The 24330-nt window shown below is 38.0% G+C and overlaps 1 protein-coding gene across 5 annotated transcripts in view; it reads right to left on the bottom strand.

The window, feature by feature from the left end:
* The window catches only part of MCTP1 (multiple C2 and transmembrane domain containing 1), a 291466-nt gene that overhangs the window by 129187 nt on the left and 137949 nt on the right, over positions 1-24330 (bottom strand). For 4 of the 5 annotated variants that reach the window (XM_072860787.1, XM_072860791.1, XM_072860792.1 and 1 more), the window contains exons 6-8: positions 17782-17820; positions 3015-3185; positions 1266-1396 (exon numbers count right to left, since the gene is read on the bottom strand). In XM_072860787.1, coding sequence (XP_072716888.1) covers positions 1266-1396; positions 3015-3185; positions 17782-17820 — 341 coding nt within the window. The remainder of the gene's footprint in view (positions 1-1265; positions 1397-3014; positions 3186-17781; positions 17821-24330) is intronic. The other variant, XM_072860789.1, reaches the window with a different exon arrangement.

Genomic DNA, 24330 nt, shown 5'->3' on the forward strand with positions numbered 1-24330 from the left:
CTAAATGATTGCGTTACTTCAGAAAAATAGTTATGTTTACCATACGTGCCGACTAAAATCAAGCAAGGGAAAAAATACAATGTGAACTTCAAATATAAACATATCACCCTATCCATAGGGTTTCATCATATAAAATAAAATCCTACTCTGTAGACTTTTGAAAAGCGGTTTTGTCCGATATTAAAGCTGTTTGCTTGCCACAGACTCTGTACGTATTCTGAGTTCCCACAATTCATGGTAGGAAATAAACACAGAATATTGTCCTATATGATCTACTATCTGATCTACTTCGATAAAGAAAGCCATTACCCTAAATGGAACCAGAGGGAGGAAAAGGTTAGTAGAAACATAACCACACTGACATCAGAAGTACATGGCTCAGTCTGTGAGATTTCCATTCCTGATTTTAACTACCAAAAAAAGTAATTCTACTAGTTAACAGTATCAATGTCCTAGTTAAAGCACCTACAACCAATATTCTAACAAACAATCAAAATATATAGGATTAATAATAATTACTATTATTATGAATGTGTGGATATAAATTAAAGTGTGATGTAAACAAATATCTGAGCTTTCAAAATACAGTACAATATCTAAGCTTTTCAAAATACAGACTTTGTACAGTACCTATAAGCACAAGACAGTTTTTTCTCCTATTAGCTAACAGTTAATGCCATTGCTAAAAAACATTAGTATTGTTCTTCTTCCTACGCAGTAAAATGGAGTGTAACCACACAAATTTATACCATTTCTTGAACTCGAAGACAGATCCCAAAGATTCACTTTTCCTGAAAACAAATTAGGTGAATGACCTTATTTCTTTGCTCCAAAAGCTGTGCGCAGTCCTTCAAGACTCTCATTTCATTTACCAAACAGATTAAAAAAAAAGTACAGAATTTTGGTCTTATGTGCCTATTACAAGTCACGAGAGTTATCTGTCCTCCAAGCCCGACGTTGCCGTATGGAACCTCCTGCATCTTGATTATTGCTGTACGTGTGGGGGTTCTATTTTGGAAAACCTGTCTCTATCAATTGGTAAAAGCTGCCACCTGCTGGTCAATAAAAATTATTTTACACCACCAAAGTAAAGCATTACATTGATGCAGGAAACTCTCCTGATACTCTGTAAAAAATCCTCCCCCACCTTTAAAAAAAAAAAAAAGGCAAGAACAAATGGTCATAAGAAATAGTTTCAACGGCAAGGCTCATTTTAATCATCTGCTCTCATCCCCAGGGAACAAGAAGGCTGTAATTGCACAAACCTGCCAATAAAATCATCTTTTTTGCCAGCATCTTTGTCCCACACGGTAATATCAATAATTCCACCTCGTTCTTCATAGAGATGAAAGTCAAACTGCTCCCTCCACTGAGGATTCAAAGTTTTTGGCACGATCTGAAAGGAGAGCAAAAAGAAAGTCCTATTGCATTGTGCAGGCATATACTTTCTTGAATTGTAAATTTGATTTTTGGGGTCTGTTTGGGAAGTTTTTTCTAGTTGCAGTATGAGTATCTTAAGCAGTGAGAATTAAAAAATACTAATTAGAGAAGACTACTGGCCAGTTCTCTCATGCCTCCCTGAAACAACAGCAAACTCCAAAATCCTGCAACCTGTCACCTTCAAAAGCCTCCTGAACAAAGGATTTACCCTGGGAATGGATCCATTTTTCTGCAGAATAATTATGCCCTGTCTTGAGTGGCAGTTAGCCGCAAAGTTATATGTCTGAGCCTAAAGGAAAACAAAGCACCTGCAATGACAAGTAGATGGTGACTTGTAAGTATTTAAACAGAAACAATTTTATTATGTCCTCTTTCCTCAGCTGCAGTTAATACTGGGAGAAAGATGATACTACAGTTTACTTTTTATGGAATAATAATTTTTTTTGTTTTTCCAAAACTGCATTTTACTTCCTTTCCTTTGCAACTCAGATGAAAGTAGCTTTCTCAATCATTTTCAGTCCAGTTACTTCTGACAAAAGAAGTAACTTCAAGGGACTTCAGTCCATGTACTTCTGACCACGCTCTGCAGAAGAGAAAGCTTGCAGGTCTTTCTACCACAAAGCAAAAGCAGTAGTCACAACTGTCCTGAGCAAGAATGGAAACTGCCTAGTACCTTCCCTGTGAAGCAATCACTAGTTTCTACATCCACCAGTTCCACTGGCTTGAACACATGGAAAAATCAGAGAGGATTAAAAGCAGAAATGCTACGAAAATTTTTAAGTCACAAAAGCATGAAATTTGGTTTCTTCAAATTTCAGATTAAGAGGCCCTAAGGCGGGCTCAGAGGTCTGCAAGCGTGGCACCTAAACGCTCCTGGCTTCCTCCTCTCTTTGCCCTTCATCTGGCCGTGAAAAACACATGGGCTGTCACGGCCACTGAGAGAGGAAGGTCATGTGTGCCATTGGCGGTCCCAGCGTCTTCCACAAACAGCGATTTTCAAACAAATAGGGATCAGGGAAATAAAAAATAATAGCAAGAAAGCCAAGCAAGTCTCCACAATCCTTTTCTCCCTGATCAATCTTCTCTGTCTGTTAAGCTCATGCATACACAAAACTTAAATGAAACTTGCTCTAAGGACGCAATGAGGAAAGTGAGAATATAGGCATGACACGGTTTGAGGATAAGACCATGCAAACGATCCAAGAGGCTACCGGCATCAAGCCAGAAAGGCACAAAGGTGGTACCTACTTGTCAGAATCACTCCACATCTCTCCCCTGCCATGAATGACCCGTAACGGGAAATAAAAGCCAACACAATCTGTATGGAAAATCAGGTGTGCCTCCCCACTAGTCTGCATTTTTCAGTGCTACATTTTTCCCCATCTAGTACCTTTTTTGTTTATAACGAAATAAAAGGAAACATCTAAACAAAGCTCCAGGTGCTCTGACAGCTAATTAATACAACAATAAATCTCCATCACTATTTAAATAGTCTTGCAAACCAAAAAACCACAAACAGGAACAAAACATTTCAAACACAGCCAATGAGCATTTTAGGTCACAGCTAAAATTACCTTACTCTTGTACTTCTGATGCCCCAACCGGAATTTCACATAAGGATCACTTAGTCCATTTGCATCCATCGCCTTAAGTTCACGACCTTCTATTAAGGTAACACTAACTATCCCTCTCCATAGCTGAGATTTTCTGTGCAGGTCTGAGAGACGTAAGCTCTGGGTCTGAAACTTTAGGGAAATAAAAACATAGATTTAGTTAAAACAATTCCAAAAATTTCTCCTGGATTTTAATGATCAATTTTATATAACTATGAATGTAAAACAACCCTCTAAAGCTATTTTGAAGTTATTTGACAGTAGATATGTAAACTATATTACAAGGAATAGCTTAGAGAGAAGCAAAACAGTGACAAATACGCAGGTAATATCATATGCTGCCTTTGCAGAAGCAAGCAGAACAAATGCTACTTAAGGAAATGTTCAGAACAAAAAGAAGTGTTTTTTCCTGCTTCACTTCTCCCTCTGCTGATAAAACTAACAACATTACAAATAAGTATTACAAAGTCTCTTGTATTAGTAGCATATGATTGAATGAACTCGAACAAACACTGAAATAAACATAAAAAACAGCAAGAAAATGAAACCTCCATTAAAATAATATAAACCAATCATGAGAAGCATGGATCAAGGAAAAATAAGTCAGTAAACTCCCATGCACATGAGAACTATCTCAGCCTCTAAAGTGGTGTGGTATTCTCAGAAACAGCAAGGAAAACTGAATTAAATACCAACACATTAGTTCAAGAGTTTCAAAGCAAGACATTGCAGAGCCTCTGGTTGGAACTGTGTGGAAATTTGTGGACTGTGAGCCCTCAGCCGCTGACTTCAGGGTTAAAAGAAAATTCACACGCACCCACACAAACCTGGTGGCCGCAGCATTCATCAATGAACCCCTGGGGGCAGGAGAGGGGTATAAATTTGAGTAACTTCAGATCAGCTCCAGCTTGCTCTGAGCTATAGGGGGCACAAGGTATGGCCAGGTGGCTCCAGAACTGGGAAATCACCTTTGCACACCTGAGGTAGGCAAACATGTCTCGGGTGCACCTGAGGAGCAAGGTTGCCAAAGCCTCTCCTTTTTATTCTGAAATTGTATCTGTTTGAGGTTACCTTATCTAAAATCAGAACACTAGATACCTAAACAATATTTAAACTCACAAATTATGCTTTCTAGGAATCAAAAAAGCAAGTCCGCATGTATACTCAGCTGTACATATATCAAATACATGCATTTTCTTTTGTGCATTGTAGTTTGGGCACAAAGGCTTTATGGGCTCAGCAGCCCTCCATACATGGAGTATTGCGTGGCTGGCTTCTTCACTTGCGCACCTCCAGAATCTCTGTTAGAGGTTTTCAGTGCAAATTTTGGTTTGAGTCTTTCAGAGGGTAAACACAGCTGGACGGTTACAGCTATGCAAGTGCCCAGGGCAGGAATTTTACTGTATTACCCAGAGACGATTATAGGAAGTATACTGGAGTGGAATCATTGGATTATAATCTGCACTCACCAGACTCCAGAGAGGAGTGTTATACATGAGCACTGGGGCCACTGGGGTTGGAGCAAATCTGGGTAACATGCTTTTAGCAGTATTTCAGACATCATATTGGCATGTGTTTATATTTTCTAATGGCTATTCATTCCAAGCAGTATGGTTACTCCAAAAATATTTCATTATATTTACTAAATATTTCTGTTCCTGAAGTGAAGGATTTGACTGCGGAGACACTTCTCACAAATTTACTGTTTCTCTAAAGGCAAACAAGCAACTGTGGACTTCAGCTGAGAAGTGGAATAACCTTTAACTTAACCTGTGACATGAAGCAGCAGTGGGACACCAGAAAGCAGAAACTCTACAAAAATTAGAGCACAAGTGGGAAACTCAGTTGCCAGAAGAGATTTCATTTACAACATGGGAACACTATTAAACTTCATAAATTTTTTCTCAGTACAAATACTCCTTCTTCGGGGCTATACAGTCAACACTGCCAAAGACTTGTCTTGTGAAGAAGTGGTAGACTTTTTTTTTCTTGTTCCAGTTTCTTAGCAGGTTTAGAACAAAAGAAAGACTGAATAGTAAATAACCAAAACTGACTCTGCTGTGAACATAAGCTGATACAGAAAGAAGAAGAGATAAAGCACGTTTAGAAAGATATTTCATACTGGGATAGAAGCAGTGGTTAGTTGAGACTTATTTTGGCAAAGAATACAGAGTTGTTGGGGTTTTTTTAAGAGTTGAGTGGGAATCCAAATGATTTCCAGGATACTATCACGGAAAATAAGCATGAGTTTGTATTTACAACTCTTTTATAAAGCTTAAGCACAACTACATAGCTCTCTACTTCACTAATCACAAATGAGACAGTGAATCATTTAGAGAGTATACTTGATCTAAATTCTGTATTTTCAATGGCTCTCAAAATAATAAATGCATTAGAGCAGCTGCCACCACATAAAACACGCTGATTTTTTATGACCAGTAAGGAGTTTCATCAACGGAGGTAATTTACATAGGGGGTGACAAGGCAAGATCTAAACGACCACGCACAGAGCGTAAAATGACAGATGGGTCAGACAGGAGTTTACAAGAGTCAGGCAGAAACCCCGAGAACAAGAACATTTTGCTGGGGAAAGCCCTTTCGGGTCAGAGCCAGGCCTCACAGTCTACGACAGGCAAAGCGCCTTGCAGAGCCCAGTGGCACGTTGACCGACAGTGAAGCTGCAGAGTCTACATCTCAATCCACTGGAGGAAAAGCAGCCGGCTGCTAAAATTAAAGTGGTGTGGGCTGGTTGAGGCTGTTTCTTCCTCAAGGTAGGGAATTTGGACCATGACAGTGCTCTTTTCTCCCTCTCTTTACCAGTAACACGCAGACCCACGGAACAGCAAAAGGGAGACATACTGAAAGAGGCAGGCACAGCTACCTGGAGCTAAAGCTATTGAGATTTCCTGGACATGAACGGTGTGGGCTATGTGGTCTTCTCCAGCAAGAATAACTTCCAACTGGTATTTTTCTTGTTTGCAAGCAAGATTGAACAGCACCTGAACAGACATCTAAAACATGCTTTCCTTCCAGCCAAAGTCATCCTTATCCTCAGAAATTACAGACACAGACATAATCTCTAATTTCATATAGCCTTTCTTGTAGGAAGTAAAATAAATAAATACGAATGTTTAGATTTCAAGTCAAATTTGACAAAAAGCTAATAGATTAAAAATGCGAAAATAAGACTGATTTCACATTTTAGAGTTCTTCCCTTATGAAGTTAATTTCACAGTGTGAGACAGGTACATCATTTCTAGGTACACTTTTAGGTATCTAAGCAACCTTCTGTAATCCAGCCCACAGTGAGCTAGTTACAAAGTCAGAAGGAAAACTGTGAGAGTAAAACAAAGAAATGAGCACGGATCTTTCCAAGTTTCTCCTGTGAAGGAATGTTTCTCAACACTAATTCTTAGATAACTTATTTCTCTCAGAAAGCAGGTAATGCATTCTGCATTCCGGCTTCACTCTCTGCCACAGACAGCCAAAAACATGAAGAAACTGCGCAGTGTTTAATTTCTCTGGGAATAGGTGGAAAGTTATATATTTCACAATATTCCATCTGAAACTGGCCATACTGCCTGTATAATGCCACAGTTTGGAAAGAAGCAAGGTCAAGATCTCAGGCCACAACTAGCCACCATTAACATGGGATTATTATTCATATTCTTGCGCATTTACAAGCAGGCATGGAGATTCCCACCTGCCATGTTCTAAACCAAAAACAAAAGGAAAAAAATTGAGAAAAAAGAAAAAAAGAAGTTGCAGCCTGCATACTCTGAAGCTTTCTCTCTCTCTTGTCCCAAAAGGAAATTAAAATTAGACTTCTGAAAAAGAGTCTTTCATGTGAAAGCTGCCTGCAAAAGAAATCCTCGCATCTTTTCATATCCATACACTGCTTTAATGCTTCTACTAAACAGTAAGCAAACCCAACATCTTCTTACTTGATAAAATCAGCTGTTATTTGTGTTCCACCTATTCTGTCTAAATGTGGGGTAACGGAAGGGCTAGGCGTGCCAACAGCAGAAAATCTGACACAGAAACAGAACTGTATCCTCTGTTAGATATGATTAATATAGTTAGCCAAATACAATGGCAGAGCTGAAAGATGATCTTACAGCATGGCTTAATATTCTGTATATGGCCACATATTACTGGTTAACATTACGGGGTGGCAAACCAACTAGGCTTAGCCAGAACCTGGGCATTGTTCCCAAGTTCATCAAGACCATGGTCTTAATGAGTATATTAATTGCCACAACTTTATTGACACTTTCTTCAAAAGAAGACAAGCCTTAGTAAGTACTTTTGAAAATCCTGTAAGTATTTATCTTTGGGTATCTATGTGACCTTTGAAACTGTAGCCCATAATGAGTTGGAGAAACCCCACAGTCTGTCCCCTCCCAGCCTGACCTCACTTTTTCACTGATCAGTCCTCACACCCTGCAAAGTACCGCCTCTCTCACTTGTATGTGCTTATGCCCGTGCGAACAGGCTCTGCTTTTAGTAAATCTCCTCCTTGTTACATACACCACTAGGACACACTCCTCCTTCTCAGCATCCTTGAACACAAAATCTATTGTTCAAGAAAAATTCAACGATAGACAGAGGTTGAACAGTGTGCTTAACACAAAGCTGGTTTTTTAAAAAAAAGTTTTAAAAAGCAAATAAATAATACAGCCGTGTGTCCTGCAAAGCCATCTCTACCCAAAGAATTACTTTGATTTGGAAGCTTTAAATAAAATACCAATCAAGAAAATAATGAAAGAATGTAGGGAAGAATGACACTCTTTGTCAATGCTGAACAGAGCGCAGACATACAAATACAGCAGAGTGAGTCAAAGCCAGCATTTTAAATCACTGCTGCAAACTCAAGTAAACAGAATTATTTTGCCCAAATTTCTAGGATGCCTGCATGGCTTGGATAAAAGATTTACAATAAAGATTGAGAATGTCAATAGATACAGCTTCTACTTCTACATACCTTGTCCACATGAAAAAATCAAGGAACAGTCATCTACAAAAAGGGATATACAAGGGACTGTTATATGCATTCACAGTGCTCTTCCCCTGTTAGAAACTACACAAAGTATAACACCTTGCAGAAGTCATCAACATGTAGACACTGAGCTACAAAAATGCCTTCAATGGGATCATGATGGTTCCTTTTTAACATGTGACTAAGCAAGTTTTATAAATGGACTACTATTGATAATTACTTCAACATGAAAGAACATTTACCTTAACTTATTATCAACTGTATTTTACATTTTAGGGTATTTTAATTCTAGGTAAAGCTAATCTAGATTTCTGTAGTCAATAGTTTTCTGTAGTTTTCAATATGACGGCCATGTTAAATCTGGTTTAGGACGTTTGCTCTAACAAGTCAATATTGTCACTGTAGTAGCAATCTTGTGGTGACACTACAATATTTGTAACAAGAGCTGATGCTTTTGCAGCATTTCACGCATTTTTGTGGTTTGCTAAATCCAACAATTGTGCATTCTACTTAAGTGCACTTGCTGGAGCCAGCTCAGGTGTAATATGACAAAGGCTATGACTCTATCAAGCACTCACTGTGACTTGCATTTTCTGGAAAAGGGTGGAAATATTTATACAAGACAACGGTGTGCCGGCAGGAGCTGTCAGAGAGGCTCTGTCAGTACCATCCTAACCTTCACCCTTGCCTTCCCCCCAGAAACCCCTTGGAACCTCTTGGAAACTGTGGTTGCAATATGTGAAAGTCAACGGGTCTCCTGATGATCCTGTTACTGCCCGGGATGACCAATGTCACCACGGTCCTAACAATGACGTGAATGTGACACACAGAACAACAGTGGCCACCAACACTTGATGGAAACTCCCTGTGCTTTCAGAATTGCGGGCAGAAAACCCACACCAAAACACACTGCTCTGCTGTTTTGAGAGTTAACTGTATCAGCTGTTATCACTCACATACAAGTAATGCAAATATAAGTCTCACCAAATATTTGCATAATTTTTATAACCAGATGTCTAACAGACAGGTGTATCTGTTCTGACGTTTTTTACTTCTATTCCATTATTTAGTAGTTTTCCATCAAGCACTATTTACAGCTGATAAACTGACATCTAGAACCCCATGGCTTATAAAAAGCAAGTCTTTTCTCAATCTTAAAAGATTCTTCTTAAAAACCCAAACCCAATAATTCTACCTTCTATTCTGACAATTCCACAGAGTTTTGGTTGAAAGATTCTAGTTGAAAGATTGAACTGATTGCAAATTCCTTCACTTAAGAAATATCATGCAACTCTACTCTTCTGCTTGTCTTTGCAATCCTTAGACCATTATTTGCTATTTCCAATTTTATTCCCTACTCAGGAGGCATCTCATTCCAGTGGAAAAGCATTTGTTTCAATTTTAAAACAGCAAAAAATGCTTCATAAGGCTTCTGATATTAGGAAAAGGCAAATCAGGAGTCACATAAACTAAATACTTTGAGTTGGGCATAAAAGCACCAGTTAATAAGGCCATAGCTTTTGGCACTTTAGTTTGTGCAACTGGTACATACATATTTTTAGAAAAGCTTCTAAAATAAATTTAAAAAATAGTCAGGAGTTAGGAGCTGAAAGCCTTGCATTTTGCAATTCATATTTGTTTAAAATATTCATAAATTGTATTTTGCCTTTTAAAAGTATATGCAAAAATTTCTAAAGCTGAATTAAAGCAAAAAAGTTATCTAAATGAAATTAAAAATCACTTTAATTCACTTGCTTTAGGCAGTAAATACACTCTTTTATCACCAGTTGTAATTAATGAGAAGTAGCTTCTCAGTTATGACTTTGGGATGATAACGTATTTTTACTCTTAGTTTATACATAACCTGTTGCAACCAGACTAATTTATCTTCATTTCTGGGAAGAATGGACCTTTGCTTCCAATTGATCAAAGTCACACTGAAACAGCTCACCACATATTAATAGTATAAATTAAGAGTATTATTACTTTTTAGTGCATTCTAGTATTCCCAGTTCTAAACTTACCATTGATAATATGAAACAGAAGAGAAGGTATAAGAGAAGAGAAGGTGACATCTTATCTTTTCCTCCAGATTTTACTGGAATACTGTGACTTGATAGGGCATAGCAGACAATTATTAAATACCTTTTCCCCTACTACGTTTGGCTAAAGATGCCAAACCACTTGTTCCTCTGTTTATCCTTAAATTAAAGCACTCAAAAGGTTTTTTTCTGGTGTTTTCTTACTGTGCCATTAATGTAGGAAGTTTAATGTGAGGTCTGGTCATGCTTGAACTCAATTTAAAGGCAATTCCCCCACAGAGGTAAAAAGGGCAAGAGTAGACCCTTATTCAGATGAAAATTATTTTGAACTAAATGAACAACATTTCTGACAGAGCTCTCTCTCAGTATGCTTTGGCTAAAAGGTACTGCGTTTCTTAAAATACCTTTGCTTAAATAGTTATGGTTACACAGGAAAACATGAGCTAATCTTCTTTCTTCATATACAAATTGTGAATAGAGGCAGTGAGTATATTAATTAGATCTCCATGACTGTAGGATCTGTTGAAATAAACTATTTATATGGGATAGCACCTCATTCACCCTCTAGGTGAGCCAATAAAAAATTTTCAGGATAAACAACTACCATCAGGAAACACTGTTCAGAGAAGATCAAACCTCTATGTGAGAACATGCCAATTTCATCAGAACTTTGAGCAAAAACAAGGAATAGAAACAACCTGGTCAGACAGTATTATGGCTTTTGGTTACCTATCCTGCCTATGAGTATCTATAGGACCACTAACTCATCAGTACACCGTCTAGCGAACACAGGAGATACCAGGGTTCCCACCAAGTTCACAACCACAGAGGACAACTGCTGCCAATGAGGCAAAAATTACACCAACACTTTCTCCAGTTTGGAAGATCTAAATTAATACTGAGACAGAGCTTGGTCACTCCCATACTCCCGTCTTCTAAAGTAAGTAAGCAGAAAGAGAAGATATGTTGACAATTGAACAAACCAACCTTAATTTCCAAATGTCTTCCATCCTGAAAGCTTAGGAAAAGAAGACTCAGGTGCTGCACCTTCCTCTCAATTATTGAGTAAAAATTGATATTTTGCTTACTTGTGTAGCACACCCTACGTGCCCTATATAAACTACCAGAAGTTCTCAGCAGGTATCAGACCTCAGTACTAACATCTTAGTGTACTTTGTTGTCCTACAGGACCACAAACACAATGAAGCTTATGAAGGTTCTCAGATGAAAGCAAAATACATTTATCTGTCACATTTCTCTGGGAATGGCCTGTAAATCCACATTGTGTGAAGTCCCTGTATGTTACAGCAGAAGCGGGGAAACATATAAAGTATCTGCAGTTGTTAGTGCAGTCCCTGTCCTTACAAAGAGGCTTCCTCACACACTAGCAGTGAGTGAACACCTAGCAATGGTTGTTAGCAAACCAGTCTGATCACATAGCTTCACCTGACCTTGTACTGGGCCTGACTGGGATGGAGGTCACCTTCCTCACAGCAGCCGGCACAGTGCTGTTCTTTGCATTTGTGGCTAAGCGGTGTCGATAACACAGCAACATTTTGGCTATTGCTGATCAGTTCTCCCATGGCATCAAGGCTTTGTGCTGGCTGGGGTCAACCCACCAGGCTTGTTAATTTCTCCCATCTTCTCACTATTCATTCTGACCTATTTGCTGCTCACAGTAAAACTTCATTCCAAATACCACTGTTTTGTTTCCTCTTACATGTTCCTCATCATTAGTATCTGAGCACCCCAAAACTTTCCTCCGAATAAAGTATATATATATATATATACATATATGTATTTCAAAGGATCATTTTTTTCAGACTCACACTAAAATGTGTATATAAATTGTGCCCAAATCACTGTGATAAAACATACCCATCTGTGCTGTGGGAAGAGATGAGCTTAATTTGCACCATGGGAGATACTGTTAGACACTAGGGAAAAGAACAGCCTTTAATGGAAATGATAGTTAAGCACTGGAACCAACTCTCTAGGGAGGTTGTAGAATATCCATCACTGCAAATTTTTAAGGACAGATTAAACAAACACCTGTCAAACACAGTTTAGCTGTCACTGTTCCCACTTCAGGGTAGGAAGACAACTTTTCAGGCTGTTATTCCTATTTTCTGTCTTTTTCGCACCTACCCGGCACACAGGTAGACTTTTAATTATCCCAGACACTTGAAGCCCTGGGAAGTGAGGTTCGGTCTGTCCACCAACAATATCTGCCTTGCCATCGGCCTTGTCTTCCAGAGACATTCCCGTTATCTTCCCAAGTTCTTCGTCTCATATTTTTTTGCCTCCATCTCTCCCACTCAGCACAGCAAGGATAAAACTTGCAAAGCAAGCTCTGCGTGCATTACGCTGTAAGCAAACAGCACCACCTGAATCCACTATCCCTTACCCTTTTCTGAATCAACCTCCTGTAATCATACAGCAAATTTTACAGCAACAGAGGGAATGGGTGATTTTTCATAAAATATTTACTGGTATCTTCAGATTCTTCACAGAAAAGTCTGCCTGCTCTAAATAAAATGAAATGCTCTTTGAGAGAGAGCATCCAAAGAAAGGCTTCTGCTGAAGTTAATGCAAACAATTAACCGTCAAATGCAGGTAGAATTACTTGACCACTCAAAAAAAAATACAAGCTGTGCTTATCTAAAAACTGTGACATTAACTCTTCTTGGGGAGTACCATCTGCAAAGACAAGGCTTACTAGAAGGAGGCTACAACCACAAAATACCTGAGATTTTGCAACAAAAACACTTTAAAAAAAAAAAAAAAGAAAAAAAGCAGCATGCAGGCTCTTCCCCTTTCCCATTTCCAGCTATCATAAAGGGAAAGTTTTGATTTTGGCTGGAAAATATGTAAGTCTATATGTATGCCCTATATACTGTCCTGGTTTTGGCTGGGATAGCTAGTTTTCTTCCTAGTAGCTGGTATAGTGCTGTGTTTTGGATTTTAGTATGAGAATAATATTGATAACACGCTGATGTTTTGGCTGTTGCTAAGTGGTGTTTACACCGGTCAAGGGCTTTTCAGCTTCCCATGCTCTGCCAGGTGCACGAGAAGCTGGGAGGGGGCACAGCCAAGAGAGTTGATCCAAAGTAGCCAAAGGGCTACTCCATACCATACAGCGTCATGCTCAGTATAGAAACTGGGGGGAGCTGGCTGGGGGTAGCAGTCAGTGCTCAGGGCTGGGCTGGGCATCGGTCGGCGGGGGGTGGGCGGTTGCATCACTTGTTTTTCTCCTGGGTTTTGTTCCTTTCTCGCTCTCTTGTTGTTTTCCTTCTCATTACAATTTTTATTATTGTTATTATTATGTTCCAATTATTAAATTGTTCTTATCTCAACCCACGAGTTACCTTACTTTTGCTCTTCCAATTCTCTCCCCCATCTCACCAGGGGGGAGTGAGCGAGCGGCTGCGTGGGGCTTAGCTGCCGGCTGGGGCTAAACCACGACATATACATACAAATCAGTGATGAATTATAATGACAGCTTCATTGACCCCAAGTTTAGTATTTATGCTTTTGATTTTAAAGTTGAACACCACTTCACATTAAGAAGTGCTAGAAGCAGTAAGATTTTATCTTTTAAAAATGTTGGCAGTAAAGGCACAGTAAAAGTAATGAAATTTCATCATTAGAAGCTAAGAGAAGAATGAGGAGGAAGTACTTCATTAAAAAGAACATCACTTTTTACATGAGAAAAAATAGTGCATTTAAACAGTCTCTTCTTTCCTCTGTCATCAGCTTTAGGCTTAATAATCATTAAGAAAATTTTAAGCTTTTTTTAACTATTATTTTTGACAGCACTGCACCAAACACGACAAAAATGATGAGGAGAAAGAGAGCAATACGCGCATTTCTAACTCAGTTTTATGCTGCCAACATTTTAACAGGCTCTCTTCCCATACCCTTTCCTCAGCTATTGATTAAGCCTCTGTGCTGTGGAGAATTAGTAAATAAGAAGTCAGAATTGATTTTTTTCTTGTTTTCATAACCAGAGGAAAATGGAGAAAACAGCTCTTCCCAATTTGCTTGCACTGGCTCGTGCTGGAAATAGCAATGCTTTATTTCTCATCACACAGAAAGCTTGCACCTCAAGGATTCTGTAACGGAAATCACTTAGCAATTAGCACTACTCATTTCACTGTCAGAAGCAGTGTCGACTATTAGTAACAAATTACCTCTCTTGCAAGCTTGGGCTTTTCTGTGCTCCTTTTGTACCTAGAACACAACAACTGTTTTTCCAAATTAGATCTGGTGTCCAGACAGTTTAGAAAGCAAGAGAGAAGCAGGAAGTTTCTTTCCTTGAACCCAAAAGAAGGAGAGCCATCAGGAAAGTCTTCAGCAGAAGAATTAATGCAAAAAGGAAAACCTGCCCTAGGGGAAAACTGCGGTGGACGTGGAGAACCACAGAAGCAGAACAGGTCAGATCCATACACAGAGAGGGAAGCCATTTTGCACAGGTCAACATTTTTCTAATAGCTTTTCGAAAAGAAAAACGAAGCTAAAAAATCCTGTACTTGGTTTAAATGAATGACTGATTATTCAGATCCTACAAGCACTGTCTTCTTCCTGTAGCACTTGTCTGCTAACCCACAGAATATCCAACAAACTGAACTCTAAACCATGCAGCTCTCCTAGACCATGCAGCAAACAGCTCACCTGCGAAGTCGTAATCCCTGGCCACCAGTTTGCTTTAATGCAACATCAAGCTTGTGGTGGATGAAATAAAACAATCAAGTCAAAGCTGAATGCAAATTGTAACTTCCCAGCAGAAGTTTGTTTTTAAATAAACAGCTTTGTTTTGGTTTTTTTTAAATAGCCCCCCAGGAGTCTCCTTTCACTGAAGACAGGAAGTTTGACTTTCCTTTTCACAGAACTTATAAATGCTCTGACTTCAAAATTGTTTGAATTTCATTTTTGCTAGATTCAGTGAATGATGAGTATTTCCTCTGACCTAGACAGCACAGGGGGTGATCTAGCTCCCATGAATTTTGATCAAGATTATGTCTGGAATAAAGCAAACATGATAGAGAAAAGTGAAAAAAAAAACCCAAACAACAGTAACAGAAGAAAAAAAAAACCAACAACAAAAGTGATGTTGCATTTTTGCAACACCACTAAAAAATGTTTACAGCACTAGTGTGTTTGAAAACACTGGTTTACACAAAAAAACAGATAAAATGCACAGCTGCATTGACCTGAGGTTTTCATGAGACCTTAACTTCATCTTCAGGGTACATAGGGGAGCAGTATTTGAAGTAGAAGCTCAGAATTTGGCCAAAGTAATTGTTTGAAAGTACATGAATACTGCCATACTGTAATAGAGAAGATTAGTTACCGTTCGTTTCACAGCCACTACACAGGCCCAAGGAGCTATGTGCAATCAATGCAGTTCACAAACATGAGCAATGCCATCATGGCCTGCACTGCTGTAACTTTATAACTTTTTTATAACTGCTAAGCTTTAACTTAAAGTTATGTATGTTACAGAAAAGGTAGGCTTCAAGTACCTAAATTTTAAAAAGTAAAATATACTGTCATAATCTGTAAAATCAAATTAATTTACTAGAAGTGCCATTTTAAAGACTCTAGAGAGCTAAAAAAGTAGGTTTAGGAAATTTTATAATGATACCTCTAAAAAAATTTTAATATTCTGTTTTTTCTCAGCTCTCAGGAGTGTAAGACAAACACTTCCTGAAGAAGAAGGATCTCAATTAGGGCACTTTCTCTATTACCTAATAGCATTAAACACCTATTTCTAGACATGTTTTTCAAGCTGCAAATGATGTCTTATTTAATATTGATCATCCTGCACCCCAGAGAACAGCAATTTTTTTGAAGGAATTCTTTGTAAATAAAAGATTTTTTAGTTTGTTTTCCTGACAGGGGACCAAAGATTTGGAACTCTGGAATAGCCTCACAAGGCAAATGAGCTCCTGTGGTTTAATTGAGATACTTCTGTATATAAATCACACACACAACAGTGCACGTAAGATGTTGTACATGCATGACATCTCTAGGTAAAATTATTACTTCAGCTGAGATAAATATAGAAATATGCAATATTTAAATTCATACATTTGCTATCTGCCAAATATTTTTATATGTCCCTTTGATAAAATGGCAACTACTGAAATGTTATCAAATGTATGTAACAAAGGAGAACATGGATAAATAATTCACTTGAACAGCTCTGAAGAATTCCCAACAGCATGTTGTGCCATTCATTCAGGATTATCAAAGCTCACAGTTGTGTCAATTTGAAATTTGAAGTACGGGAAAGGTCTTAATAAACTAGTTTTACAAATTGTCATCCAACACATTCAGCACATCAGGAATTAATGCATCACTTGCATGATGCACAAGAGCTGTGTGCTTCACCACCCTCACAGCTCTTCATTAACTCTTCAGAAGTCTGAGCACCTTAGATATTTCAGGAAAAGCTAGATGAACCATATGAGAATCAAAATACTACACATCCTCACTTCACCAAGTATCTTTGCTTCACAGACTTCAAAAAGGCAACAGAAATTGAGTACTGTCCTGTATCACAGAAGCAAACTGTGTGAAAACCCCATGCATAACCCAAAAATTATGAATCCTGCTCTTTTTTTTTTTAAAGGTTAAAAAAAAAGTGCAAATATTTGTCAGCGAGCATTATATACAACACTTTATTCATAAACTTCTATTTAAGTTTGTGCATCAATATGCTAGAAAAGTAAATAGCTTTACAAAATAAGTGAAATCACCCCATATAACTATTTAATTTTTCTCATTTTAACACCTTTACATGATAATATCTCAAAAAAACCCAGTTCTACCAAACCAGCTCAAGACTTCGAGAAATTTTAATGCTATTTTTAATTAAGCAAATAATAAGGCTTAAAACTCGAAAGCGGCATGGCAGCATTAGCTAAGAGTGGCCAGAAAACTGCTGAGAAACTATACACTTTTGCTTTATCTTTTTGGAGACACATACAGGAAAAAGGTAAAAATGAATTGTATTCTACTACAGTAAAACTCCCGGACTTTCCCTAGTGGAAAAGAGCATACACGGCTCCTTTTCTATCACTCACACGACTCCTAAGAGGAGAAAAGCCAGACACTGAATTTGCCTGAAGGGGCATATAAAGAGCTGTATAGAGTGGAGACAGAGAATGATTCCTTAAGCGCTCTGCTCTTGGAAAGCCTGGCTGTGATTGCCATCTGTGCACGTCAAGCCATCAGGGAAATTTCTCTTTGAGAAGCACCACTCTGAAAACTTCCACACACAAAAACTCTAACCAGTAAGAGTAGTAAGTCATAGGAAAATGAAAGTTACCCTTTGGCATGAATTCCTTGTTAATAAGTAAGCTTTAAGGAAATTGTTTATATATGAGAAAACAAAGGTTTTAGAAGAAGAATCAGGACATGGTTGCCACTTAGATGAAGTTACTAGATGACTTCAAGATAGGCTATAATGCTCTAACAAAGTTGAGAGGTTTAATGATTACATTAAAAGCTCAACTGTTTGATTTTGATTTGATGAAACACAAAACAATGTCATTAAAACACAATTTGAAGGAGAATAAATCCTGTGCCACAAGTTTCCAGTCCTAGATGGCATGTATGGTAAAACATCACAGTTCTTCTAAAAAAAAAAAAGGCCAGAAGACCACATGCCAGAAGTTACCTTACTTGATCTTTTCCAACTCTTCCTCATTAGCATTGTCTGAAAATAAAATAGAGCATTTTAATTACCTGTTCTCTGCAATACAGAAAAGGAGGCCAACTGTCTCCAACGGGACAATCCACATTTAGCCACCACTACAACTGAAGCAGCAACACGTACACTCCAGCAACAACTACACAAGACTGAAACAAATCCAGACAACTAGCAGCACTGTTTGTACCCAGGCATACTTTTCTGGGTGGTATGAACATCTCATTTCCAGAGACAATGCATTATGTGAAATCGAAGAAAGAAAGAAGGGAAGAAGGGAAGAAGGGAAGAAGGAAGGAAGGAAAGAAGGAGGGAAGGAAAGAAGGAAAGAAGGAGGGAAGGAAGGAAGGAAGGAAGGAAGGAAGGAAGGAAGGAAGGAAGGAAGGAAGGAAGGAAGGAAGGAAGGAAGGAAGGAAGGAAAGAAGGAAGGAAAGAAGGAAGGAAAGAAGGAAGGAAAGAAGGAAGGAAAGAAGGAAGGAAAGAAGGAAAGAAGGAGGGAAGGAAGGAAGGAAGGAAGGAAGGAAGGAAGGAAGGAAGGAAGGAAGGAAGGAAGGAAGGAAGGAAGGAAAGAAGGAAGGAAAGAAGGAAGGAAGGAAAGAAGGAAGGAAAGAAGGAAGGAAGGAGGGAAGGAAGGAGGGAAGGAAGGAGGGAAGGAAGGAGGGAAGGAAGGAGGGAAGGAAGGAGGGAAGGAAGGAGGGAAGGAGGGAAGGAGGGAAGGAGGGAAGGAGGGAAGGAGGGAAGGAAGGAAGAGAGAAAGGAAGGAAGAGAGAAAGGAAGGAAGAGAGAAAGGAAGGAAGAGAGAAAGGAAGGGAGGAAGGGAGGAAGAAAGGAAGGAAGAAAGGAAGAGAGAAAGGAAGAGAGAAAGAAACGAAGGTGGAAAGGAAGGAAGAGAGAAAGGAAGAAAGGAAGGAAGGAAGGAAGGAAGGAAGAGAGGAAGGATTGGATAAGCAAATGAAAAAAATTAATGTGCCATTACTGATAGTGACTTCAATTTTGACTGATACTTGAATGACAGGTTTTTTAATATTAATGTACTCCAATTTTTCGGAGCACTACTGCTTAGCTTACAGGTGTAGCCACGTAGACAAATCCTGCATAAGGCTCCTTGGATGTCATGCATCTGTTACAAAATCCTTAAGGTTACCACTGCTAATTAGTTTCACAGCAGTAAAAATAGCTCTTTTGTTTGACAACCTTGCACATGGGATAGAAAAAAATTCATACCTTGACTCTTTAAAACACCCAAAATGCAGTAGCCCTATCCCACTACCTAAATAATCTGTAAAACCCTGGCACTGCTAGAAACAATGCTCTGACATGCTGGGAGGCAAAGGGTCCACAGACACAGATTCTTAATCATTACACAAAAGAGACATAGTGGTCAAGATGGATGTGGACAATTTATCTGTGAACACAACTGTTGCTTACAGCAGTTCTGTGGAAACACAGAGAAATTAATTTGTACAATATAATAACATTTAGCAGCCTGTTGTGGACACTGAGCGAGAATAAACCAAAGGCCATTAATTTCTACTGAAACTTGATGTCATGAAAAACAAACTTTTGTTTTTAATTAACTATTGCAAAACCACTTTCTTTTTCAGATAATGGAAATCAATTTTGAATGCAAACATTTTCCTTGCTAAGAAATAGAACTATCACATGGGGAATAAATGAAAATGGGAGCAGATATGTGGGGTTTATATTTTTGAAATGTCCAGAAACTTTTCAAATAGACACAGTTTTTTGGGAGAAGAAAAACAACTAGCTGCTGAGGAAAAATTTTAAGTTGCTATGGACAGTTAAAGCCTAAAGCCTCTGTGGTAAGTTAATGATAATTGTAGCACTGTGGCTTTGGAACATAGACATAGACACTAAATGTTTTCTAAATCTGGAGAAAGCCATTTAGCTTATTTTTATAGGAGAGGCACATAAGAATTAAGCAGCTTAAGGCATGCAGCTGGCCCTGGAGAAGACCTCCAAGTTCCTGCAACATACCACAGCTCCTCCCTTCCTCGTCGCTGCTGAATCCTGCACAGCTACAAGTCAGAGCACAAACTCAGCTTCACAGAGCTTTGGGCCATGCTGTGAGCAAGGAGGAGAATACGGCCTGACAAGCTGAATTAACTACGGATCAGATATTATTTCAGTTCCAAGGAGTTCTGTTTGAGTAGTAGATACAGAATCATATGGCCGTACTTGTTGAGTGCATCAGCATCATCACCAGCTGTAGCAGGATAAGCTGAAGCCATTATAACCATCCTTAGAAGCCAATAAAACAAATATATAGCATAGTGTAGATTATGATGCGTGATCTACATGGAACTGTTTCATCTGAAAATATTCCATGCCCTGAGTCCATCTCTGTCATTTGTTTTTTCCTAAGCTGTTATCCCTTAGGCAAATAAAACAAAAATAATATTGCATTGTAAGATTTAAGACAGCAAGCAAATTGACAGCATATTAATGGTGTTAATATCTTCATATGAAGCAAAAAAGTATTAAGCATCACTTGGGATAAATTATTTAAGGAAAAAAACAATACTGTGAATATTATTCTCATTAAATAACAACATCCAAGTAGCATTCATGTTTCCTTTTTTCCATTTTCTATGCTACTCAGGCCGTTGGCAGTGGCGGAACAGTAGTCCCCAATCTGCTGGCCCCAAGGCAACAGTTCTCATCAAGCTACCAGCTTTCTAATTTCCTGTAGCTGAGAGTTGCCTGTAAGACCAAGGTTAGAAACAACTGTTGTAGAGAAGACACGGCAGACATGCAGCTCTGACGAACTCACAGTCACTCTGCAAGTTCTCCAGTGATGAAATCTGTGCACTGAACTCTGCTGGAGAAAGAGCCAGAAAAACTCACATGCATTGCAGCACCGATGATTACAACACCGAACACAGAATCTGCAGACATCACGTACACGTTTTTAATTGGCATGTATGCAACTACAAATGTCACACAGGCATGCGCAGCACAACATGTATCCAAAGGGAAATATTAATAGAATACTGTCTGAATTAAAGAAACAAAACAAACATCACTGGAGCAGGTCTAAAAAAAATCAAGTCACTGCTAGTTCTGACTTCTTTTATACTGGTCATCAAAAGGAGAAATTAATGAAAAATACAGAAAGTACATCATAAACACATTATTTTTTAAAAGAGGAGTTAAAATAATAGATTTTTTTAGATCTCACAGGTTTTAACATTTTTATATATACATACTTTTTCCATACTTTTTTATTTCAAATCTTCTTTATTTACACTAGCTATCTAAGCTATCTGTCCTCTCAAAGAAAAACAATTTAAAATGCTGCATTAATCTAAAGGACAAGTATTAACAGCACAGAGCAAATGCAAATGAATTATTGGAGCTAGTGCTACTGCAACTTAATTGTGTTAGGCTGGAAAAATATACTTTTCATGAATGCTAAAGACATTCTTATTTTTACAGTTGCATAAGAATAATTAAATCATCAATTTTGATTCATAATTTATGATTGTTCGAAGATCTGAACAAATGAGACTGCCTTCATTTATCAAAACTCAAAAGAACAGGACTTCTATTCATGTACATAGTTTGAATGAGGTATTACAAGATTATTACTTTAAAAGCTCACATTTTTATGCCTTTAGAACAAGCACTAGGTTGCAAAAGGCAAATATACTTACATACAAGATTTCCTAGAAATTTTGATTTGTTCACATGCCCACACTCATACGTTAATGATCAATAGCTGCCGGCCACTTCTGCATTTTCTTCCAAGAAAATGTACTACAAAAATTGAATAGTGTGTTCTTATTTATGAAACTAGTATACTGAATTTCCTTTAATTGAAACCATGTCCGATATTATTCTGCTGGAAACACACAAATTGTAAACTACTTAAGCACTGTTTTTCACAATCCACCAGGACTCAAAGATAAATTCTCCCCACCCCCCCCAGTCTGTAATATAATTTTCCATACAGTTACACAAACACATGCATATGTTCATATTCTTAACTGATATCTCAATCCAAAGATGTAATCTGTTTTGATCTTACGAAACAAGACCTTCCAGCTATAAATTCTAGAGAACATCTCATCAGTCAGCACACTGAAAATCTGCATTTCATAAGATTTTTCAGAAAGATAAGGAAAAGGATGCTCCTGTGTGTACCAAATCTCTCTCATCTCTTTGCACACCTCAAGGCTTCACAAAAGATAGTTCCACCCAAAACAAAATAAACTATTACTCTTTCAAATGGATTGCTAACTTTTTAAATCATTTGTAATAATACCTCTCTCACAGGCAGGTGGCAATATGCAAGGCCCCCAGTTTTGTACATGTAACTTCAAACTTCCAGCTAGAGAATTTTGTCCTCCAGCGGTGTCAATATTTCTTACGCAGTGTGACAGGATGCATCTTCCTGTAATATACAGCTACATTACTTTGATATGCCAATAAAATGCTTTGCTACAAGACCTGTCCTCTAGCTACACAAATGCATTGTCAAAAGACTTTCCCTTTACCCTTTATCTGTACATCAGTGCATGACCTCCAAAACACTCTCAGTGGCTCCAGTTCCAGATCCTGTGAAGGGATCTCCTTGGAAAGTCTAATCTTCATCAAAAATTTACCAAACGACACATCACAAACGGCAAGTCTTCTTCAACAGGGATGGGTTTGGATTATGACTGTAGAGCTGCCCAAAATACGGGATCAGACACGATGCTGCTCCTATGGCTAAATGGGAAAGCTAATACTTCTTTCGTTGAAGCTATTCCTTTTTTTATTTCCCCAATGGCCTTCATAAACAGTCTCATTTTAAGTATATGGAATTAAAGTACCTGAAATTTAAGTACTAGCAGTTAATTTCTGAATTCTTCAGCTTGATGATTTAACCATTTTATACCATTTATGTGTGATAACATGTGCAAGCAATTTAGAGTTATCACCTGAACAAATTAAAACTTATTCAGAAGAAAATATATTTTTGAAATGCAGGCCATATAGGGATATCACACCAATAGGATTTAAGAAAATTTGCAATGGCTTAGGAAAAAAATGCATGTGATGTGCAGAGACAGTTTCTATGTCTTCTATGCAGCAGTCATTAAAGCATATTTAAAGGCGCTCACAGGTTTTTATCTAAATATTTCAACTCTACTATTTGAATTATTACCTACATAGAGATATCCATGTAGAATGGAAGAAGTAATCATTCAAACAGCACACTGCACAGATTGGGAGTGTAGGAGTTGCTTTAATTACTACTTTATATGGTGCACATTTCCAGAGTGGACAAGAATTAGCCTTGATCCTCTAACATAACATTTGAAGATTTATTGACCTCAACCATACTAAATTCAATAAAAATTATCCTCATTATTACAAGACCTTTTAAAAATTACCAAGGATGACAGTTTAATTGGAGTGATACATTTTGTAATAAATCTACTCCTTAGAGAGTAAATAAAATCTGATAAATAAGTAATTACATGTGGTAACTGAATAAAAGATAATTGCACCTTGAATTATTAAACCCCTAACACATTCATATACAGCAATTCAATATTAATTTTGTAGGTCATCTTCCCTGCATTCTGATACAAATGTTCTCATTTTACTGCAACTTTATTAGAACCACTCTGAGGTCCGTATCTTGGGAAGACTGGTTTCTAATAACAAATATAAAGCTTCAGCTTAGGAATCAGAATCTTAATCTGAATCTTGGGCATTTCTTGGGCAATCTTGGGCATCAGAATGGAGCCCCATATAACAGTTTGAATGGGAAGAAAAATTGGTCACTTGACCTAAACTAAAAGGATTAGCTTGCTAAATAGAAAGCTAATAATGAAATGCATAATAGGACAAAACCAATTCTTCCTCCTATTACAACCAGTCAGTTGGATATGAAAAAAGTTGCTACCGAGCAAGTCTTTGGCGCTCCCATTACTTTTGACGTTCAGTTGGGAATTCACCGAGTGAACACCCGTATGAAAGACATGTTACACTGTAGTGTCTTAATTTCACTTTCTCACCTGCGATTTTCTTGAGCGCTCTTTGTGTAATAGCCGATAACACTGAGTGGCACAGTAGCTGTCCTATCTGTATGATGAAAAAAGGAAACTAACGTGTTGTCCACATAATGGTTTCCCACATAACAATATCGTATTTCTGTGCTGCATGATTTTGGGTTATGGCAGGATAATGCCAAAGCCACTTGGAAAAACAGGGCTATTACCAGCTGACTCAGAAATGCTGGTCTTACCCAAACAAACACAAAAAAAACACTGGAATGATATACATTTTTCAATTTATGTGATAAACGCTTTTGTGGTGCAAATTTGCAAGATAGTATACTGAGTTGTCTGGAGAAACATATTGCTAGAAGAAAGAAAAATACACTGTTTAAATAAACTTCCTGCACATTACTACCGTTTTCCATTATTTGTGTTAAGTTCTAACAGAACGTCATGAAGAAAATTAACAGATGAGAAACCTATTTTCAGAATTCTACATCTCTCT

The sequence above is a fragment of the Ciconia boyciana genome, chromosome 4 (genome assembly GCF_034638445.1).
Source record: "Ciconia boyciana chromosome 4, ASM3463844v1, whole genome shotgun sequence".
NCBI lineage: Eukaryota > Metazoa > Chordata > Aves > Ciconiiformes > Ciconiidae > Ciconia > Ciconia boyciana.